At 46.8% G+C, this 23,060-nt stretch overlaps 1 protein-coding gene across 3 annotated transcripts in view; it reads right to left on the reverse strand.

Annotated features, from left to right (window-relative positions):
* LOC149335213 (monoglyceride lipase-like) overlaps positions 1–22,699 on the reverse strand; it is a 54,417-nt gene extending 31,718 nt beyond the window's left edge. For all 3 annotated transcript variants that reach the window (XM_089551891.1, XM_089551889.1, XM_089551890.1), the window contains exon 1: positions 22,129–22,699. In XM_089551891.1, the coding sequence (XP_089408017.1) occupies positions 22,129–22,274 (146 nt within the window). In that variant the 5' untranslated portion in view covers positions 22,275–22,699. The remainder of the gene's footprint in view (positions 1–22,128) is intronic.
* Positions 22,700–23,060: the final 361 nt, after the last annotated feature.

The following is a 23,060-nucleotide window of genomic DNA, read 5'->3' on the forward strand; positions in this document are numbered from 1 at the left end:
AGAAAATAAACGAAGATGCAAGAACAAAAAGTATTGCGATGGCTCAGAGAGCAGCTACGGAGCTCATGTGAAGGTTTAACGCATGATATCGACCTCCAGGAACACGAAAAATACTCAAAATGCACACGGAGTCTAACTCAATATGGCTGCCAGCGCGGCGCGCAGCTATCGTCTGCTGCCTTCTCAGCAGCCCCAAGCAGCCCGCGGACTGCCATAGGCTAAAAACGAACGCGTTGCTATGGCGATGCAAGCAGGTGGGCGGAGCTTTCGGGCTGCCCGAGAAAAAAAAATACCGGACTCGAGTCCGCAAGTAGTCCCGGACAGTCCGGGACTGAAAAACAAATGCGCCCACTGACACCCCGCACCGCAGACGCTTGAGGGATTTCCCAATCCCTCAGCAATACAGGGGAATTGTGGTTCAACCCCTGCAAAAAAAAGTTTCAGAACGACTGAAGAGTGTCTATAGATTTCCGTCTATAAAGTCTGAACAAACGTCGTCTACTACTACTAAAGTCTTAGACAACAGTCTGTAGGCAATACAAATGCCATAGACAGTCTATCGACAATCTATATATTTATGGCCATACAGTTTTAGTAGACTTTTGTCTATAGACTAGGAATAGACAAAAAGCAATATATATAGGAAGTCAATAGAGTCAATAAGAAGTCAATAGACTATCTATAGACCATTTAGGATCAGCTAACAATGCAACTCGGGGATGTAATGAAGGTAAACAAAAATTAGAGATCGCAGCGGTGACCCGCGTTGGGAGAATGTCAAAGCACTGACGCCTCCTCGGCACTCGTCGCCTCTCTTTGCCTCTCTTTATCATTTTTTTGTAATTAATTTAACTACCGAATTAGCGTAATTATTTTATGCTTTAATTAAAGATCGATTTATTTACTGCGATTATACCTTCCTTTATATCAGTCAACCATTTTGGTTTTTCAAATTTGGCGTCGGGGTTGCTTTCCCGTTCACTTGCTATATCCCCATCCAGCCTACTCAACCGTCCAATGCTTTTGCTGGTTATTAATTAATTAATTAATGTTAGCGAAATTTTTTATTCTATTAATCATCACTCATTTAATACATTTCAATTAATTTCAAACTTTATTTTTACTCCTTTGCCAATTTTTTGCGCTATTTTGCCATCGACGGCTGTTTTCCCGTCCACTCACTACATCGACGTCCGCACTATTTCGTCGTTTTTCGACATTTTTTGCTCGAATTAATTAACTAATCATCCTATTGAAATTTTTTTGCACAGCATCCTCACATCATCCTCTTTCGATTACAAGCACTCGTTCGATGCCATCTCTTCTGAGAACGTCACAACTGATGCGGACACGTTCTGCGGACACGACCCCGCCGACATAGCCTAGAAATACTTTTGCATTAATAAACAGAGTTCTTGGAAACATTCCAAGGTGTTACACAAGCGGCCTGAGATAAGCAACCAGCTCGGATGCACTCGGCATATTCTATCACGGTTCTCAGTACTCGCACCATTTTCCCTATGTCGTAGTAAGCTGGAAGGCATGAACACATCTGCATGAAGATCCGTTAGTGCTGTGTAGCCGCCTCTGAGAAACATTACCAACGATTGAAAAGGAAACTTTCGAAAAATTAAAGCTAAGCAATAATGTTGCATAAATATGCAAATTTGCACCAGCTTATTCGCAATCCTAAAGTTGAAAACAGTGCAGCACAGAATAGGCGACAATATTATACAGGTGCTGGCTGCTCTGCCCTTGGCTTGTTTTTCACCCACTCGAATACATGTGCGAACATGTTAAAGTCGTCGTTACAGTGCATTAGCCAAGGAGGCATCACTGCAGTGTTGATGTGCAGGAAAGATCGCCTGCAATTTACTGCGCGCCACATTTCTCTCGAGTCATTCGCGCAATATTGCAGTAAGAAGCATCGCTTCCAATTCTTTCGCCTTTAACATTGCCATCTACAGTAGTCACCGGCGCAGTGTTGCGGTGAGAAGAATCGAGTGTTATTCTTGCACCCCGAAATGCCATTGAGTCATCGCTGGAATGTATGCTGTGACAAGCATCGCGTACAATTTCAAAGGGTATCGCATACAGTTGCCGCGCCTCATATTGCCATCGACTCATATCTGCAATGTTGAAATAAGAGGCGCTGCGTAAAGTTCCTGCACCTCACATAGCCAATAGTCCCGTACTGGATAATATTCTTTGTGCAGCAACCGGTTCGTAGTGGTAAACCGGGAAGTGGCCACAAAAGAAACATTTGTAACGGCAATGCAGCGTATGTAGAAAATTATGTTGCAGCACTGCACGGAAAAAATTTCTTCCTATTGAGCCGACCAGAGTAAAACATAGCCCAGCAAATTGTGGTAATGTCTTGCCCCCCCCCCCCCCCCCCCCAAAAAAAAGGTTGAAATTATCAAGCAAATTACTACTCCTAGACAGATAGACAGATAGGACACCTACCACTGATTCAGCTTGTGAATGTCTCTCTCGGTTGTGTTTTGTGAAGTGTACTAGCACTATGGGACCATTAGGAAAGACGGCGGTAACTCGTCCAGTTACAGCGCCAGTTATGTTTATATATACCCACCTCCTTACTGAGTTATTTCTCGCTATGTTATTTCTGTACTTAATAAAGCTATGTCAGGTTTTGCGTATGTGTAATAGCCAAATGCTTAGAAAGGCATGTGACTGTGGTGACGGCAAAAAAAAAAAAACAAGACTAGAAACCGACTATCGTAAGGCAATAGTCCAATACCTAGTTTGGTCCAGTACACACGCGATAGGCCTAACATTGGCTTAACTACCAGTAGAATTAAAAGTCGATGGTAAATTTCAAGAGACCGCACAGATGGCAAAACTTAATTCAGAAGTTCGCACAATAGTTCCATTAAAAGAGCTTTCTTCTGCGTCCAATTCGCTCCATAATTTCATTGTTCTGAGCTTTCAAACAGTCTTTCATGACACTGCAAGTCATTGATTTTACTTGAGCAGCTGACTTCTCTGGCTGCGCAACATTGGAAACAATGCGCCTTTAGCTGTGATTCTTTTCGGCCCATCTAAAAACCGAATTTGACATTCAAGAATTGTTCGTCTCGAAAACATCTCCTGGGGCAATCGCAAACACGCTACTAACTTTAGCAGCAGGTAACAATGGAGGATAAAAAAGAGGGCTTTTTCAACTTTCATTAAGCAGACAGTCGATATTTAAATTTTCTCTAACTCGCTCTGCTTTATCTCGCGTACCATTAGACGCTGCCACTCGTGCTCTTTTTTTTTTCGCATAATTTGAGGGCACAGCGGAAGAGCTGGGCAGCGCTTAACAAAGCCCCTTTTACCGTCTCTGTCTATGAGTGCTCTCCACATGTCTCGGCTACTTGAGCAGAGCACAAAGACAAAGCCGCCCTCGTGAGTCAGTCTGCTGGCTGTTTCGTTAGCTGCAGGGACAGATTTAGCCGAACACTGCAAAAATTCCAGCATTTGTTCTGTCCGAAACAAGGACGTTCAGTGCGATAGCCTATGCGCTAGTTTGGCAATCCGGTTTCTTTTTTTTTCACCTTTTTTTCCTTGCGTGCAGAGGTACTCACCTTTTGAATTCGGGCACGGCATTTATAGATACAGAAAGGCACTAGTTCTCATTAGGAAGGACGACTGCACTGCTGACTCTGAGCGAGTGGTGGCCGCCGTGTTGTGTAGAATTATTCATAGATGCACACGCTATGTAACTAGAAGGAAAAAGATCCATTCCTTCTATTCTAATCGCGTGTGTCCGCATGAATAATGTATATATGAATAAAAAAAAACCACAACTGCATAATAGGCAGGTAACTTAACGTCGATGTTCAGTGGCCTGTCGATAATACAGTTCTGATTTGTTTCTGCAGTGGCTTGCCGATAATAGCGCTGTGGAAACCTTGACAGGGGAGGCCAGCGAACGCTAATTCAGGAAATAGACGCTTCGCTGCTGCATATGTTGCTAGTTTTGCGAACGAGGCAAATGCGGTTGGTGAGCGCAGAGACCAGCGTTACCGGTTCTTTTAGGGAAATGAATCCAGTCACATTCTGCGATAACACGGATGGCTACGTGCACGGATTGAAACAAAAATTTAGGACTGCTCCAAGCATTCATTGCACTAATGTCTAACCGCTACGCTTTCGCTTCGTAATTTTTTTTTCGATAGAGAATAGAAGCATGTCAAGACCATCGGAGCTTATATTCCTAGTGTTCTGTATTTATTCGGTGATAATAGAAATTGTTTACCTAACCTTATTCAATTATTTCTTCATTTATTGAGTGAGTGAGTGAGTGAGTGAGTGAGTGAGTGAGTGAGTGAGTGAGTGAGTGAGTGAGTGAGTGAGTGAGTGAGTGAGTGAGTGAGTGAGTGTGAGAGTGAGTGAGTGAGTGAGTGAGTGAGTGAGTGAGTGAGTGAGTGAGTGAGTGTGAGAGTGAGTGTGAGAGTGAGTGTGAGTGAGTGAGTGAGTGAGTGAGTGAGTGAGTGAGTGAGTGAGTGAGTGAGTGAGTGAGTGAGTGAGTGAGTGAGTGAGTGAGTGAGTGAGTGAGTGAGTGAGTGAGTGAGTGAGTGAGTGTGCGTGTCAGTGACTGCGTGTGTGGATGCATTGAGTGAGTGAGTGAGTGAGTGAGTGCGCGTGTGAGTGCGAGTGAGTGAGAGCGTGCGTGTGAGTGTGCGTGTCAGTGACTGCGTGTGTGGATGCATTGAGTGAGTGAGTGAGTGAGTGAGTGAGTGAGTGAGTGAGTGAGTGAGTGAGTGAGTGAGTGAGTGAGTGAGTGAGTGAGTGAGTGAGTGAGTGAGTGAGTGAGTGAGTGAGTGAGTGAGTGAGTGAGTGAGTGAGTGAGTGAGCACTTACACACACACCCTAAAAAGGAGGGAACTAAATGAAAATCAACAGTTTTTAGGCAGTTTGACACCTGCTACCTAGCTTTGTTTATTTTCTAAGACGAAGTGTTCAGAGCCGCAACTTTGTGCTCCTGCATTTTTGCTGCATGATAGAGAAAGCGATTCCAGGTTTCCCCGGGGCTGTCTATCAATAGAGGCCGGTGGAAAAAACGGACTTCTGTGTACAGTTACAGCCAAAAAAAAAAATCGAGGCCGTGATGAGACACACGAGCCGCCGCATGCGGCGGAAGTTTGGAATCTGAACAGGACGGTGTCTTCATCCGAGCTACCGGAAGCGCCTTTGCCGGGGAGTGGTCCGGGGCGTATCGTCTGCGTGACGCATCGTCTGCGAGCGAGGCTCAAGCAAGAGTTTTCGTCGAGGATCCTGATGCGAGTTGCCACTGCGTAGGGCAAGTTTCGAAACAAAAGCAAATTGAGGGGCTGTCACACGCAAGCGCTGTTTAGACGAGAAGCGACGAGACCAACACGTGCTGCTTCTCACGGATATGACACCCTCTCACCCACATAGCTCGTGGCTCGGGTAGAACTGCCGGGGGTTAATACAGTGGCTAGACTCGGCTATTTAGAAGCATTACATTGGCTTTCCTCGCTATAGTGCAAGCTAACCACGTTGACTCGGTGTGAAAGCGAATGAAGTGTCGTCGAGGTGTTTTCGTATTCCACGCTTCGCTTCCGTCTGACGTTTTGCAGGAATGCGCGGAATCGGCCTCAAGTCTCATAGCTCACTGCCGCCTGACGACGCGTCGGTAGCGACAGAAGCGAAATAGTTAGTTCTCGACTTAACCTGTATACGTTAACAGTGAAAGAACGACGGAGAGAAGTCAGACGCCAGTGTTTTTATTACTTGTTGCACAGTTAAAGGCCACGCCCTTTTTAATTGTTAGTGTTTTCTGCTGAAATAGTGTTTCTTGAGCTGCGTTCTAGGCATCCCAGTTGGAAATAAGAAACGCGATCGCGGCGAAATGTGGCCAAACTTTTTGTTTTTTTTTTCATGCTTAACGGTAAATTTTTGTAGCAACATTTTCGGTAATAATCAATTGGTGCTGTCTTTCGTTTAAAACCACAGCAGAAAGCACCGCGCAATATTACAGGAAAAGCGATTGTTCAAGACGAGAAAATCGGTCGTTGAGTTAGGTTTATGAACAAAATAGAATATATTCTGTCTGTTAAAAGTGAGACATTAAGAGTGAAATTTTATTAGGTTTGCACTACTGCGGTCCAGACAATTCTTCGATGACTTTATTCCGTGTTCAGTACCCCGAAATTGGTACAGTGGATCTAAGGACCACGCCAACTATTCAGTACAGGACATGATTTCTTTTTTTAATTGTAGGGATGTTTACCCATGGGAGATTAATAGTGTAACTATTCGGTCACTTAAAGAAAATGGACTAGAAAGCAGAAGAAAGAAAAACAACCATATGCCGCCTGTGGTATCCGAACCCATGACCTCTAATTGTATGTATGTCTGTCATGTATGTTCGACGATTTGGCGCTAAGTGAAACACTCGTTGAAACAACGCAAAGGCACCTACAGACTGAAGCGAAGTTAAAAAACACCAGGGACCCACAGGTGTCTCTCATTCAGGGGCAGACGTTCATTTACAGATACCACTCACCCAGCACCGTGCCCGAGCGCACCACGCTGCCGGCGTTCATAGAGAGCCATGGATAAACACCGGCTGAAAAGCAGCTGCGCGAATTGACAGCGCAGCTGCAGTTGTACTACGTGCGCACTAGGACCGGGCTCTGGAACGAGGTCGACGGTGCCGCACAAACTTCCGTTCTTGGCACAATGGCAAAGGGGCCAGAGCGCGCCACGAGAGGCGGCGGTGGTTCGGCCTCTCCTCCTAATTTGGTGCTGTTTCCTCTATTCTGTTTTTCTCTCACGCTGGATCACGCCACCGGGACCGGTTCTTCCTGGGCGGAAAATGACCGCTATACACGGTGCTGCATGCCTCCGCTATTATACGAGGACGGCGGTGTTATATACGAGAGCCCCGTCACGAATAGCCCGCCGCTGGGGTCGGACAGAGGAGAGGAAGTCAACACGTAGACATGTGCATGACAGAATAGAAGGAAGAAAAAAAAAACTGGGGACATAACACGGGCCGCTTGTTTGGGCTATAGTTAGTTGCTCAAAACAGGGACAGGATGGCGAGCAGACAGAACAGTACTGTGGGCTCGTGTTTCGTCAGGTATACGCCGTCCGTGTTGTTTTGCGCTTCGTTCAAACTTTGAAACAAAGCGTGACTAACGCGTCTGCATTCCAGGCCACGTTACTGTGATTAAATTCTCCCTTCTCGTGGTTACCCTGCTATTTCAACCTTTGTGACCAAGTGGGACTGGTCATTTCCATTGTTAGTCGACTCCTGGAAACATAATAATGGCTGATGATTAACATAGGTCGGCAGGATAGCGCAGCGTTTAGATTTTGTCTGAAGTGGCTGGGAGGCTTTGCGAGCTTCGTGACGTCGTTATACGTAAGTGGAACACGTCACGATTATATGACGCCACTCGTTATGCATGGCATGTTTTGATAGAGGTCGCAGCTCACATCTGCATACACTGAAGCTGGATGTCAATGGCAGCACAGGAAGAGTGAATGTATGTTTTGCCTCTTGAGTCAGGTTGCTATTTCACTGTTCGCTCATTGTACTATTTCATTTTTAGCACCAGAAGAGGATGCACCTTTAGGTGCCATGTTTGCGCGCATGAAGGGAACCAATAAATATATAATGAAATATAATTAAATATAATGCGGACCTGTGTGGGCAACGTGAATGGGCATTTCCTAAGGTTCCGCGAGGCAAGGATCAGTGTATTCACTGACGAGGAGGTTATCCGTCGCAGTACGTGCAAGACGCGTGCCCAAATGTGTTATGCTGAAATGGTGACTGTTTACTCCAGTAATATTAGGAGCCTAGTGACAGAAACTTCGGAGGCCGCGTGTCAACAGGCAGTGATACGACCCCTAGAGACAATGCCTTTATTGGCTGGGGATCATTAAATTTGCATCATCAGGTGGCTGTCTCCTCACTACAGTTACTTGTGCAAGCTAGGGGGCATTCCTATCAGAGACATGATCCAACTCTCGCGTCCCTATCTACAGCACAATAAATAACGTGTGATCATCTTTGTCCTCCAGTAGATCGCCCATCTAAAACAATGATTGTTCACTGCGCACTGTCCGTGATCATAACAAAGGCGCCAAGATAAAGACTACACAAAGGACCCTTGGACACACCATACGCACGATAACATGCCGTTATCCAAAATACCTCTTAATCAACTCGTCGGTTCTTGATAGCGGAGACTAAAATATCTCGGTTGGAATGTTCTGCGCTATGCGGGGCATGGAGAATCATACATGGCTGGCCCTTGAAAAGGAGATATCATACGCCCAACCTGGCGTCAGCAACGACAACTGCTGCAGACATCCATCCCCAGAAGCAAATTGTTGGTAGCAGGAAACCCAAAGCGGTGGCTCAGTGGTTAGAGCGCTCGTCTACTGAGCCAGAGTTCCCGGGTTCGAACCCGGGCCGCGGCGGTCGCGTTTCGATCGAGTTGAAACGCAAAGGCTCCCATGTGCTGTGCGATGTCAGTGCATACACGTTAAAGGTCCCCAGGTAGCCGAAATTATTCCGTAGACCTCCACTACGGCACATCTTCCTTTCTTCTTTCAACCCCACCTTTATCCCTTCCCTTACGGCGCGGTTCTGGTGTCCACCAAGATATGTGAGACAGTTACAACGTCATTTTCTTTCCTCAAAAACTAATTTTAAATTTGTTAGCAGGAGGAGGAAGAACATTTATTTCCGCCGAATATGGCGCGGCAGAAACCTCCGCGTTAACAGGAAATTAAAATCAAATCGTCTACGCACTCAAAACTCTCTTGGACCGGTGAACCGAGGCTTGGGAAATGTGCTGTGTTAGGAAAGTCGGTTATTTATAGCTACCTAGTTATAGCTTTATGCATAATGTAGCCGCCACTTTGTGTTACGTTGACTATTTCACAGGTATGCGCCTGGTGCTGGCGATGGTACCGAACCTCACCACTCCACACCACGTTCCCTTCGCAATTCATTTAGCAATGGAGTTACGAAAAAACCGCCAATAAAATGCAAAAGGCCACTTCCACGGCTGACTTTTCATCACACCTCTAGTTGGAAGCAATACGCCTTTCCTTGTTTCTAACTATTTTTCTGGCTTCCGTCCAAGAAACGTGCAGTTCGAGTTGCGATTACCGCTTCAGAAATCTTCCGGCGTATGCATGCAACTATTTTGTGAGCAAAGAAAAAAGATTAATAGCATTCTTACTCATGAACAAACTCGTGCCAGGACTGGGGGAAACGATGAAGACGAAAGAGAGACACGTTCAGCCATTGTGGACGGCTTTGGATTCTTTCCAACCACCTGGGGCATTTGAGCTGCGCCTCGGTATTCGACCCCGCAACTTCGTGCTGAGAAGCCCTTAGACACAAATACTGAACCACACAGGAGATTCAATATTTCTACCCACTGACTCCCCTCCAGAATCGATGCATGCTAACAGTATTGAAGAACTACACCTGAGGAGAAATTTTCGTTTAGATTTTCTTTTATTACTTCTTAACAATAAACTCCGACTTGACACTTCCTATCTTTCCCCAATGCCAACAAGGAGTATACGACAATATCACAAAGGTTTATTAACACCGTAATTTGCCCGGACCTATTTGTACAAGTTCTCCTTTTTTCCACGCATTATATAACCGACTGGAATTCATTCACTGAACCTTATCTATCCGAAAAAATCTAATCTATGCTCCTCATCTATGTTTGATGTTGGTCTATTATGTATTTTTATGCTATATATTTTACAACTATTTTAATATATTACTATTATTATTGCTCTATTGTTATATTTTTGTTGCCGTGTGATTTTTATGAATGTGCCCTTCCTGCCTGAACCTAACCATGGTATGCAGTAAGTACATAAATAAATAAATAAATAAATAAATAAATAAATAAATAAATAAATAAATAAATAAATATTTAAACTCTAAGTATCCCCCCAACAGCAATATTTTCAAGTACTGGCAGCCGAGTAACTCTTCGGCGACACCGACTTAATGGTGAATGAAACATGGCTTTATGACGCATATGGGGAGACGATCACGGCTCACACCAGCCAAAGAGCATAAGCATGTTATTCCTCTCATCCGTGGTATCATTACCTTGCCGAGAACAATTGTTCCAGCTGCACTAATTGTCCGCGAAAACGTGGGCGCTTATTTAATCAGCTACATCCTTCGGGATAAGCAGTTCAAAGGTCCCTGATGGAGTGACGTGATGTACCGAGAAGCCCTGTGAAAACACCTTTTTCACCTCGTTTCTTTTTCTTTCCTTTTTTTTTTGGAATACAAGGCTCCTTACTACGTCATGACGAACCGCAGAGAAGTCTATACACCACTCCATTTGTTTGTTATCACGAAACCATCTCCCATTTGTCGCCGCTGCTTCACACGTGTCCCAGTATTGATGAGCACAGCAGACCGCTTTTAGACCCTGCATGCGGAAGTGCAAGACATTCAAGATGGCCGCCAACGACAGCGCACTGCGTTTAAGCGCCAGAGGCGGAAGGCACCAGTGGCGAGCGTATGCGTCTGACGCGTGTTACAACCTTGAGCTGTCACCCATGTACCCGTCCCTCTAATAAATTACAGCATCAACAGAGCTCAATTTTCTTACCCGGTAAATATGTGATCCACCTCCTTGCACAATTAAGGTCGCGAGCAAGAAGAGAACAGAGCTAATCATTTACGATGCGCTAACAATATACAAACGCAAAGTAGCACTTAAGCACAAGAGCCATGCTTACAAATTCCTTCGAAGCTAACACGGCGCTAAGTATCGCTACGAGCAGTATACCGTTCGAAAGATATACGATAGTACTTTCGAACTGTCGACGTGACGTCAGCAGTTAGGATATTAGACTCACAAATGCACTTCGTGTGGACTTCCGCGACTATAGTGGACAGAAGCCTCTCGTGATGTATGTAACGGCGCCGACGCTGGCTGCAGGTAGGCGCTCACTTAATGAACTCACGCAAAGCTACCGACTCTGCTCGCACATAGGAGCAATCCACCATCCGTCAATGGAGTACTTGTGCACTCTGGGCGTCTTGCGTAAGCAGGGTCGAAAGATGGAGAAGGAAGACACGTGTGACCACAACCTTGACTTAACTATACAGCATGCAGATTCGTGTGCACCCAAATCACAAAAGAAAGAGCGTTTGCTAGGGGGTGGAGAAAATGCCAAAATGCAAAACACACCAATTTGCGTGTGGTAGAGGTTCTACAGTTCTGGTCACCACGCTAATTTATTGCAGTGTCGGATGGCGTGACACAGCTCAATGTCCGAACTGCCTGGAGATCAGGGTACATACAGAACGCGTTTTATATTAATGCAACGCCGCCTTTATACATCCTCTTATTTCACAAACTCTTCCAGCTGGAATGCTTGGCTTCATTCGGACTCGCCGGATGAGCGGAGCAAGCACGTGACGTCACAGGCGCCATTTTGTATTCCAGCGTGTAGCTTGAGCAGTGCAGGCTGGAGCAGGAGGCGATAATTCCCTTACGCACGCCGGCGGCTTTTCGCAGTGCTTCATAGAGAACAAAATGGCAGTCCCTGTAACATCCGTTAATGCTGCCTATAGTAATGGCCTCGAATAAAGCTGCTTTCCGGCGCATTTATGAAGTTTCCAGAAAAATAGAACAATGCAGCGATCCGCCTGTTGCCAGAGCGGTTAGGTGAGTATATTGTGCTAACCCGTGCGACGACGCAATTACGGCGCCGTCAAATATACTACCCGCTGTCGCTTGCCTTCGCTCGCGCAGTTAATTTATATTTTTAAACTATTAGAAGAGATACGAAATTAAATAACAGCTGCTCCAACAAGTACTGAGATCTGATTAAAAAGAATAAACCATTTGCTTCTGAGCATCCTTATTGTCATGCCTTCAGTCATGTCTAAGAATGTAATGCCAGATCGGTCAGATAAGTTTTCACTATTGATGCCAGGTAAGTTATAATTAAGACGATGCTGTCGCGTACCTTTCCACTGAATAACAAGAAAAAATATGAGAACGCGTTACTAAAGCCGTATAAAACCATAAATATTCGCGCTACGCTCTTGCAGTTTGCTTCACGGTGTTAATTGCGCAAAACAAAACGAATCATCTTGCGTCTCCCAGTGTCCACACTGTGGCTAAATGGGTTTGAAACGTTGAAGGAATGTCTGAAAATTTCGATTTCATGATAATAACGGCGACCACGGTACCGGTTAGAAACACATGACCTGAAAAGCTCCATGTTGCCAAATTAGTACTCCACAAACATCGACCGCTACAGAGTGGTAGGACATCAGGAAGGGTTGCCATAATCGCTGCCAGTCCTGTTCGCGGGAATGTGGGGAGGTTGGGCATACTGCCGCATTAGCTATAGAGTCAGTATGTAAATCCTCTCCCCTGCATTCCATCAATTAATCTATTCTTACAAGAATTTTTGAAGCACTTGCAAATTTCCAATCTTCTGAAGCCCGTTTGTATCGGAGAGTTTTAGTCGGAACGCTAACATCTATTCCGTTGCACTAAGCTTTACTAACGGAGAGTAAAACGAAAGCGAAAAAGGCGAGGGAACGGAACCAGCTCAAACTAGCAGCTGGCATTTTAAGAACAAAAGAGATCCACAAGAGGTGAAAGAAATGTTCAAATTCCCACTCCGCACATCATGCTTCGGCCGTAAGCGGTAGTCGTGGTATCTCATCTGCCACGTGGTGTTCTGCATAAAAAGTCGTTTTTATGAATGCCAGTTGTCTTTTTGCTAATCTGAATCTGTGCTAAAGCATGAATCCTTGCCGTGTGTCGCAATATGAAATGCGTTTCACAAAGCAGTACTGGAAATATCGCTGACATTTTACATCACGCCACACAGGTCATGGATCATGGGCAACCACTACATCAATCATGCCAGCACAATAATATCTGGCGTTCGTAAAGATGACATGGGCTACTTCCCATAAAGATATATGCGTGACAGATTAGTTGCTATGAGAATTGTTTGGGTCTTGAAGCGCAATGGGCAAAGCAGGAGACCACGTGATTCTCTGTTCGGTTGTGAACTTTTCTCTGCCTTGAATCACTGTTGTAGGCTTTGCTTGCACGGTTGTTCCAACCTCTTCGCAGTTTTTGCTGCTCATAAAGCTTGTCGCAAACGTATCAGGATGTGCAGCGACAACTGTGGCCCCATTTCTCGCCGTTTTAACGACAATGAGAACTTTAAATAGAGGTTTCTGACCAAACACTGCGAAAAACGCGACCACAGGACAGATTTCGACAACGAGGAAAACTGAAAGCGAAATTAAATCCTTAAAAATGCTTCTTCGGAGCAGTGTCATGTTCAGTCACGTGACCAGCCGCCAACATAGACGACCGCGCATAGAAATGGCTGCTGCTGGCCGATTCAGTCGTCCCTGAGAAGGAGGCTGAACCATTTCCAAACACTGGGATTATTTTTTGAAGCAGGGAGCTAGAGACTGATTTCTCCATACCCTCCTAGGTTTTGTTCATAGCTGAAACTCCAAGGAGCGCTTAAATCTTCACGATTTAGGATGCCTTTGGCACATGCCAAATTGTCTGCTAATTTTTCCTATCCGGTGCACGATTGTATGGTATGGTATGGTATGGTATGGTATGGTATGGTATGGTATGGTATGGTATGGTATGGTATGGTATGGTATGGTATGGTATGGTATGGTGTGGTGTGGTGTGGTGTGGTGTGGTGTGGTGTGGTGTGGTGTGGTGTGGTGTGGTGTGGTGTGGTGTGGTATGGTATGGTATGGTATGGTATGGTATGGTATGGTATGGTATGGTATGGTATGGTATGGTATGGTATGGTATGGTACGATATAATACGGTATGGTACCGTAAGGTATGGTAAGTAGGATTTAACGCGTCTCAGGCGTACTATTCTAATTAGCCCGCGAATATCAATGTTTTTCATTGCAACATACAACAGCAACGACCAACTATGCCATCAGCTCCCCGGAGACGGTCCTTCGTATTCCTTCATTTGTGATAGCGTTTTAGAAAGATGCATTAACACAAGTCCCTCAAGAAAATATACGTCCGAAGGCATGAAGGGCAGCTGGCAGCCTCAAAGGAGCTTGTGGTTTGGATTGTGCATTTAAAAAATTTTAGAACCGGGTTCGTGTCCTTCGCTCCAGAAGCTCATGCTCGGCATTCTCAAGCAGCTGTTTTAACTCGAACTGCAGCACTGAGAAATTTCTCATATCTCCAGATCTGAGAACGATCTCCAAAGGTCGCATTATGTTATCCACGTCTATTTCTCGCCACTAGCGCAGTCCCGTCAGAGCGCGGTATAAGTGGTCGGAAACATTCCATACGCTTGTGTAATTTTTAGTTGCTTTCACGCTATCTCGGATCGGACACAGCGATTAGAGCAAAGCTCGGGTGCTTTAATTTTTCATCTTATCTCGCGCTTGCGAACAAGGCTTAGATCTCCCCAGCGTCGACCAAGCGGGGTTACCCCATGGAATAATGAAGCTCAAGAGCCGGAATAGCGCAGGAAGCCGCTACTTCTGTCGTAACGGATTGATGTGTTTCTCAATACGGCCTTGACGAAAAGACACCGAACACTTATTGTGATCAGCAAGATACCGGTTCCTCCACGAACCTGATAGCATCGAGCCGTTCCCCAAGTCATCTATGCGAAGCCACTGTCTTGGTGTCAGTTTGGTAACGTGCCACGCGCGAAACTTCGTGTGGCCGGTGCAAGATGTGCAAGTTGCACCACCCATGACCTTCAGAATGGCCGTGGGTGCTCTCGTCAGGAAAACTAGAGGTTTCTTTCGTTCCTTCTTCCCGTCTCTTTCTCTCTTCCTAGCTAGGTTTCTTCCTGACCGTCTTGCTTTCTCCCTCTTCGTTCGTTTCTTTCTTCCTGTCAGCCCATAACTTTTTCTTCTTCTTCCCTTATTCTTTCATGTTTTTTTTGTTCATTTCATTCCTTGTTGCATGCACCACGAAGTCACTCCGTTCACAAATTGCTTTAGTACCGGTTAAATGATACCAGCCTATCAACAGCCTTTGTTACCTTCCTCGAGAGTTGTACCTGGCCTCTTCTGGGACCTGGCACGCACCACCAGCGAAGCAAATCCGACACGCCTTACTGCTGCTTTCTATTTAACGCCTTGGGAGATGAGCAGTAATGACATCGAAAGACTGCCTTCTGTGTATCAACCTCTTCGAAGACTCTCCGAATGTAAACTGTTTCGGCGCTGGTAAATAGTTTATGGTTTATGGGTGCTTAACGTCCCAAAGCGACTCAGGCTATGAGGGATGCCGTAGTGGAGTTCTCCGGAAATTTCGACCACCTGGGGTTCTTTAACGTGCACTGACGTCGCACAGAATACGGGCCTCTAGAGTGTCCCCTCTATCGAAATTCGGCCGCCACAGCCGGGATCGAACCTACGTCTTTCGGGTGAACAGCCAAGTGACATAACCACTGAGCCAGTCGACCGCCGCGGTGGCTCAGTGGTTATGGCACTCGGCTGCTTTTTTTTTTTTTTTTAACCTGGTGAAGAATTGCGCGGCACCGGGATAACGAACCCCGGTCCTGTCGATCTATGAAGCTATAAAAGAGGAGTACTTGCTAGGAGGAGCGGGGGGGAAGGGGCTCTAAGGTTATCGCAATGTGCTCTTAAGTGTAGTTTAATCGTCGACCAAGCTTTTATTGATCGCTATCGTCATTGCCCTCACGACTGATAGCTGGAGAGGAATGTGTGCCCCAACTCTCGCGTCCAGTTCGGTGCCTATCAACGCAGAGACAAGGTGATACGGAACAAGAAAAATAAGTATAGATAATTGCTGCAAGGTAATGAACGCCCCCAAGATCTCGTTCGTGCGAAAATCGAGCCATCTGCGAAAGTTTTGCAAGGGCCGAAGCCACTCGCCGTACCCTCCCATACGCTGGCCCGGCCAGCTTGCTCCCGCCAGAAACACGATGAGGCAAGCGTTAGTGGCGATGCTTTTACGAACGTTGCACTTTCCGCACGCGTGGATCCGCTGAACGCCCTTTCCCTCTTACTTTTTCTTTCTTGCTTTCCCACTCGCTCCATCTCTCTCGGAGATCTCAGCTTGGCCGTTCGGTCACGTGCTCATAGTCTCTCACGCGGAACTTGCACGCGTCTTTCTCTTTCCTTGTTCCCCCAACGGACGAAACACGGTCCGCCGCCGCAGCCACGGGAGTTGCGTGCGTAGCGGTAACGAAAGGCTCGCGTTTCGGACCCTTATCAAGTGCGCTGCTGATGACCGTGTCGTTGCCCAACACGTGCAAGGGACGCTTGGCCACAGTCTACTGCTGTAGGCGAGCTGTGCTTAAAGGAGCGAAAATTGCGTGGAGACGAAAGAGTCGTAACGGTTGGAATTCAATGTAAACGCGCTAGAAGATGTCGAAAGTCGGAGCGAGAAGGGATGCTCGTCTGCGGTCGTGTCCTCGCTGTTGAAGGAAACCTTGCATGCAGCGAGACGACAGCATAGAGGACGTATGATGTCCGCTCAGCAAACACATAACCCAGCGATTTGCAAGTGGCAGATTATACGGTGCCGCTGCATTTGAGAAGATCGCAGAGAAGGCAAGAAATATCACCTCGCATCGAGGTGAGCACTAAGCTCGCATGATATAGTGAACCACCTGGTGAGAGTTTTATTTTATAGCGAGAGCTACACTACGCTACCCAGTCGAGCATTTCGACGTGAGCCTGGGAGTCCGATAGTGCGCATGCGCGAAACCGGAGAGAAGCAGCAGGTGCGCGGCGCGTGACGTCAGAGTTCGCAGCCGCCGCCGCCGTGCAAGAAGCCGCGCCGGCCCGACTGAGCGGTGGAGACGCCTGAGCAACGAGAAGAACGTCTTGCTCAGCGGAGACGCCAAGGTAGCTTGCTACGTATATCCTGGCATAGCTGAGCTAAGCCACTGCCATTTTTTTATTTTATTATGTGCACCCTCGGCGTATATGTGCAGGAACTGCCAGAAGCCTCCAGACCCCCAGACCCCTTATGAGCCTTGTCAAGGGGCATTTACGGCAAATTCCGAAGCTTATAATCTTTGGAGAGTGAGGAGTAGCCACAACCTCAACCCTGAAGATCTTGGTAGCTTCATAGGCGCCGTAATTGCTCGGCTACACCGCTCAATATAAGATCGCGTGTCCTGGAAACTTTAGGCCAACCCATGACGTGTACACATAAGAGCAGAGAAGCAAACGTTTACAACAAATACGAACACAGAGCAAGCGGGAAAAACAATGCACAGCGATCATACGATGTGACGCGACCGCTGCGTATTTGAATTGTATATTTCGCCTTCGCTTTTACCTTCCAGTGCTGCGTGGACTTCTTACGGGTGGAAATGAATGTATGGGTGGTGGGTAGGGCTTCTTAGAGGGACGAGGTGGGTTGTTAAAGGTGTGGGAAGCTGCAGTAGGGTGGATTTGCGTTAGCTGTTGTTGGGTGGCTGCTTGTGAACGGTGAAAAAAGGGCGGAGGCTAAGGGTTGGTGCAACCAGGCAACACAACACACAACATCAGACGGAGAGGTTTTGCGGAGATGCGGGTAGTGATGAGAACGCGTTAAAAAAAAAAACACATTTTTGTTTCAAACGCAGCAAACTCAGAAAGACAGAAACATTCCAATATTTACCATTTCTTTGTTGGAATTTGTATTCATTTTTGTGGGGAAAGCATCAGGCTTCTATGAGCACAGGTCGTGAAATGCTCCTGTACGATACGCTTGCTTGTTTTACGGTCGAACTCGGCGGGCGTTGCAACGGGTAAGCTTCGCAGCAGCCGCAAGCTGCTTTTCGAAACCAGCTGTGCCGCAATAGGCGCACATCAGCGAGGAGACAGAGGGTCGTAATGGTTCTGTGTGATCTCGACGGTGTGGAGGAAAAGTTGCCGCATTTCGTGATTTTCTTCTTTTTTTATTTTGCCCGACTCCCAACCGCTACGCTGTCCCTCCGGACAATCGGGATGATCGTAAGCGACTTGTTTTCGTCGCTGCTAAGCCAGTGATCTCAGTGCACCCAGTTCAAAATAAACAGTTTTACCGAGTGCACAAAAATAGTGGTCGTTGCCTCCCGTGGAAGTATCGAGTAAGGTAGGACGATACAAGGTCACTGTGGACAACAGCATCCATTTTTTTTTTTTTCACTGAAATTCGATTCTGCGGCTGAAGAAGAAACATTCGTTGCTGAGACAAATGGATTTCAAAATTTTCCCGACATTCGATCAGTTCAAACTCGTGAGGCCAAAACCAAAAGAGACTCCGTTATCATTGCCGTTGAGAAATGAATAGCGATGCAGCCTAGCCTCAGAGATTCGCGAACAAACCCGCATCGACGTAACCACAGCGTGGTTGTTGGAACTGCCGATGTTGGTGACATCTGTATTTAGTTTGGTTTAGGGGGATTCAACGTCCCAAAGCGACTAAGGCTACGAGGGACGCCGTAGTGGAGGGCTCCGGAAATTTCTACCACCTGGGGTTCTTTAACGTGCACTGACATCGCACAGTAGACGGGCCTCTAAAAGTTCGCCTCCATCGAAATTCGGCCGCCGCAGCCAGGATCGAACCCGCGTCTTTCGGGTCAGAAGCTGAGCGCCGTAACCACTGAGCCACCGCGGAGGGTTACATCTGTATTTAATTTGTTGCTCTTTTATAGGTTATAAACAAGGAACTTTCAGTGTAAGCAGTATCTTTTTCGTTAGACTGCGGTAAGCTATTGATGCAGGCCGACTTCAATTAGCTCTCAGTCTGCGTTTAAGACATTTCCTCTTTTATTTTCCTGGCTAGCACAAAACAGCAGCAGCTGGAAGTAGTTGACCTCATATTTCAGACGTCAGCATAACGCACAAACACTCGTATGAGTAAGCAAGAAAAAATAAAAAGTTGCTGCATACCGGGCAAAAAGCTGTTACTTCCACAGCAATAGGCGCCAGATAACGTGTACAGTCATGGGCGAAAGTTTACGGTATGCGGATTCAAGCTCTTACGCTTTTCACTAATCCCTTGTTCTACCACGCACAAAAAGATTATTTCCCACGAACACACAAACCGCAAACTTTTTGCCGATGAGTGTAGATCATGTGCGTTGTGCAGGCCAACAAATACGGCTCAGATAGACTTGTTTCTGCTTATCACATACTGCCACTACGAAATTTAAAGCGCGTTCAAAAAAAGATAGGCGCTTAGGATCGCTCATCTGTACAAGCTTTGTTCCCAGAGGCACCAAAAATGTATTTTGTCTTTAATTTCTGCTTCTCTTCTTTTTAATAAGGCCGCCGCGGTGGCTCAGTGGTTATGGCGCTCGGCTGCTGATCCGAAAGACACGGGTTCGATCCCGTCCGCGGTGATCGAATTTCGATGGAGGTGAAATTCTAGAGGCCCGTTTGCTGTGCGATGTCAGTGCGCGTTAAAGAGCCCCAGGTGGTCGAAATTTCCGGAGCCCTTCACTTCGGCGTCCTTTACAGCCTGAGTCGCTTTGGGACGTACATATCACCATAAAATCTCTTCTTTTTAATCACGTTTTGTGTCTTCAATATTGTGTTTCTTAGTTGATGCTTGGAATGACCTCAGCAAGGTCAGCGCCTTGCCCCTTGCTGAGACTAAGGCAGACCCTGCTAATTTACATCCAACTCTGGATTACACCGAAACGTTAACACAGGCCCCCCTGTATCGCTCGTCGCGACAGTCTAAATAACGTACTGTAAAGCGGCGCGTACAAAAGATAAGGCAGCATTTGGAGCGACTGCAAAGATATGCCCTGCAGACTGCGGTGTCGCGAATGCAGCACGAATTGACCTCTTCACATTTGCCTTTTTCGGCCCAGCCATATTTCCACTGGGGCTGTGCCAGCCGCGTTCTGATTGGCGGATTTCGTGCAGCCATTTACTGAGCATGCGCAGCGCAATCCGACACGCAAGCGCGCTTGATAAAGCTGCAAACAGTGAAAAGGTCTATAGGGCTCCTCGCTTGAGTCACACTCGCGCACTTAAACGATACACAAAAAATAACATCGCAGCCCTCGCTTCTTTTGTTACTTCATACAGACATTACGGGTCAAAATGGGGGTGTCACTACGCTGCATTTTGAAATAATAGACGCCTGCGTTTTGCCAGTGTGGAGCCCTTTTGAAGCGCAGTTAACTATTCGAGCTCCGGCAGAAAGGCTGCACGACCGTCCTTCAACTTTAGATTAGTCTAAATAACTCTGCATATGACAGTCGCGTGACAGTTTATCCTACGATGAAAGCAACAGAGAGTGGCGACGTCGCCAACGTCCGGTCCCTCCACCGCCCCCCCCCCCCTCCCCCTTTACCCTCCCAGCGTACGTCGCGCAAAAGCTCAAAAGACAGCGGGAAGAGTTTCACGGCCATCAAAGACACGGCCTTAATTGCCTTGAGCGTCGCTTAATCGCCGTTGCAGAAGGATCTAAGGAGCGTCCTTCCACTTATTGGCGCTACAAGGACGGGTCTTCCGGTTTAAGTAGCAGTTGACCTCGTGTACGCAAGGCGAGACGCGCCGAAGCAGACGGAGCTACGCAGGCGGTCTTGCATGCATTCTGAATGGCAGACAGTAACCAAATTCGAAAGCGCTAGGCGTGAACAGTGGAATGCCATCTCGCATAATTCGAACTTTCGGCTTGTTCGAACTGGCGCTCTGGTCTCCTCAACACTGCGTGGGTATTAAAAGGCCCTTTCGAATTCCAACTCTGTATAATTACAATAATTTCACGACCCCATTCGCATTAGAATTGTGTGTAGACGATTGTAGCAATTCTAAATGTTCCATTAGCAACAAGCGTCTTAATTATCCTTCGCAACGCGCACTTATTAATCAATTTGGCCCATGAGCTCCTTATTAGCAAATCGCTTTAACGTCATCGCTTAGGCAATAGTAGAGAAGCCAATTCTCACTAACGCGCTAATTACATTTTACAAGAGGTGAACGCCGCCGCGGTGGCTCAGCGGTTATGGCGTTCGGCTGCAGACCCAAAAGACGCGGGTTCGATCCCGGCCGCGGCGGCTAGAATTTCTTTGGAGGAGAAATTCTAGAGGCCCGTGTACTGTGCGATGTCAGTGCACGTAAAAGAACCCCAGGTGGTCGAAATTTCCGGAGCCCTCCACTACGGCGTCTCTCATAGCCTTAGTCGCTTTGGGACGTTAAACCCCATAAACCAAACCATAAACCAAACAAGAGGTGAACGGCATCAGCAAGAGGCCCATTCAGAGGGCGCGAACACCCGAATGTATGAAACAAGGGAAAGGCACTGTAGGTTCTAAATAGAATTCTTGGCGTTCCTCCACAGACTTCGAGCGTTCGTGCCAGGGAGTTCGGCGTCCCTCTGACCTCACAAGAACACAATTTGTTGCTTTATAACTTGAGGTATGATGTAATCATCCTGCCAGAATTATAGCGCTAAGATGTGTGGATAGAGGGTTGTTCAGAAGTCCCTAGGCAATAGCGTCTGCTTTCCGGCTGTATATCCTGGCGCTTAAGGCGCCAATATAACTATCAAGATTCTCAGAGGTGAGAGTCGCACTTCTCCTACCCACTACAGAGATTTCGAGCTTCGGGGGTTTCGTACCTGCCCGACCCGGTGGTACAGAAACCATTGACCAACCCTATACATTTCACGGAACGACCCCATGTGTGATGTTATAAGGTCCCTTTCTACCCATTCATTGTCGTTGTGGTTCTCTGTGATACCCATCGTCCTTCGTAAACAATCATAAGTTAGGGACTGATGCCTCAGGTATATCAAAATCACAGTCTCATATCAAAATTTCCGCCGTGCGCAGCATTTCGATGCTGAATTTATGATTATTACGTTGAGTTCTTCCCTTTGAATTCGATCTTTAACATCTGTCAAAGTATGTGTGCAGTGAATGATGACCAGTGCAGGAACGGGAGTTAAATATGATTTAAGACAGTCTGCGTTTAAACTTAGAAGTGCAGTAGAAGCATCAGAAGGTATGTTTCATGCTTCATGAGGCATGTAATACTGCTGCATAGTCATTACGCTCGTCCGCAGACACCGGGAATAAAACTCAAGATGCGCCTAGTTGCGCAAAAGAAATCCAGCATTCACAAACCTGGGTTGTACTTCAGGACTCCAAGTGGTGCAGGCGATCTTGTAGCCATCCCTATTCCGGAACGAGCCACTGTCGTCTGCTAGCACGCCGATGTTTGACGACATGGTGGACCAACTCTTGCGGCGTCCTCCGATGCGCGAAAACATGAAGATTCTTCCCTTTTTCAGCTGCTTCGTCTCCTCTCAGCTCTGGCAATAAACGCCGGACGCTCTCGTCCACTTCGTGCGCACGCCGTTGATTAGATACCGGTAATATATCCAGAACACGGAAGCCGAACACATCCACTGATTATTTCGTGCGTCGTCTGCAACAGTCGTACTTCGTCGTCTGCTAAAGTCCGCGCAGAGTCACCGACACGTCTTCGTCCACTTAGGTAGCACAGTCAATGCACAAAGGTAAATTAAATGTCTACTGAAACAATCAAATCACTAAGCTTCTATCAAACTTGACGGATGAACTAAAAAACAAAGTTAAATGCCGGGCGCGCAGTCGTTACTGTGGCGTCGCTCTCGGCAGAGCGATGCCAAGTGCGCGTCTGTCGCTGCGCGTTCCGGTTTTGAAGGCAGGTTGTTGCCGCGCCGCTCTCGATTCTTGTTTTTCCTTTGTTTCCTGACGGCAGCGGCGGCGGTGGCGAAGCGCCAACCGGTAGTGACGTTGCAGCATGACGTACCGGAAGTAGTCTTTTTTTCTCCCGCCTCTTTTTTCGCTCTCTGCCAATCGACGCTCCGGGTTCCCTCTACCAAAGGGAGCGCGCGCTTTGATTCTTTTCCGTTTCTCTTTTTACGTTGGAGGAAGCGGAAAGCCAGGAGAAGCAATATGCGGAACAAACTGCCTAGAGGCACTAACCAGAAATTATGGGCTTTCTTAGGCAGTCACGTGGTATTTGGGGCTCTCGTCAGCTAGCAAAGAGTAAAAAGAAAGAAGATTCTGGC

This window comes from Amblyomma mixtum, chromosome 7 (assembly GCF_055824585.1).
Source record: "Amblyomma mixtum isolate Tamu chromosome 7, ASM5582458v1, whole genome shotgun sequence".
NCBI classification, from domain to species: Eukaryota; Metazoa; Arthropoda; class Arachnida; order Ixodida; family Ixodidae; genus Amblyomma; species Amblyomma mixtum.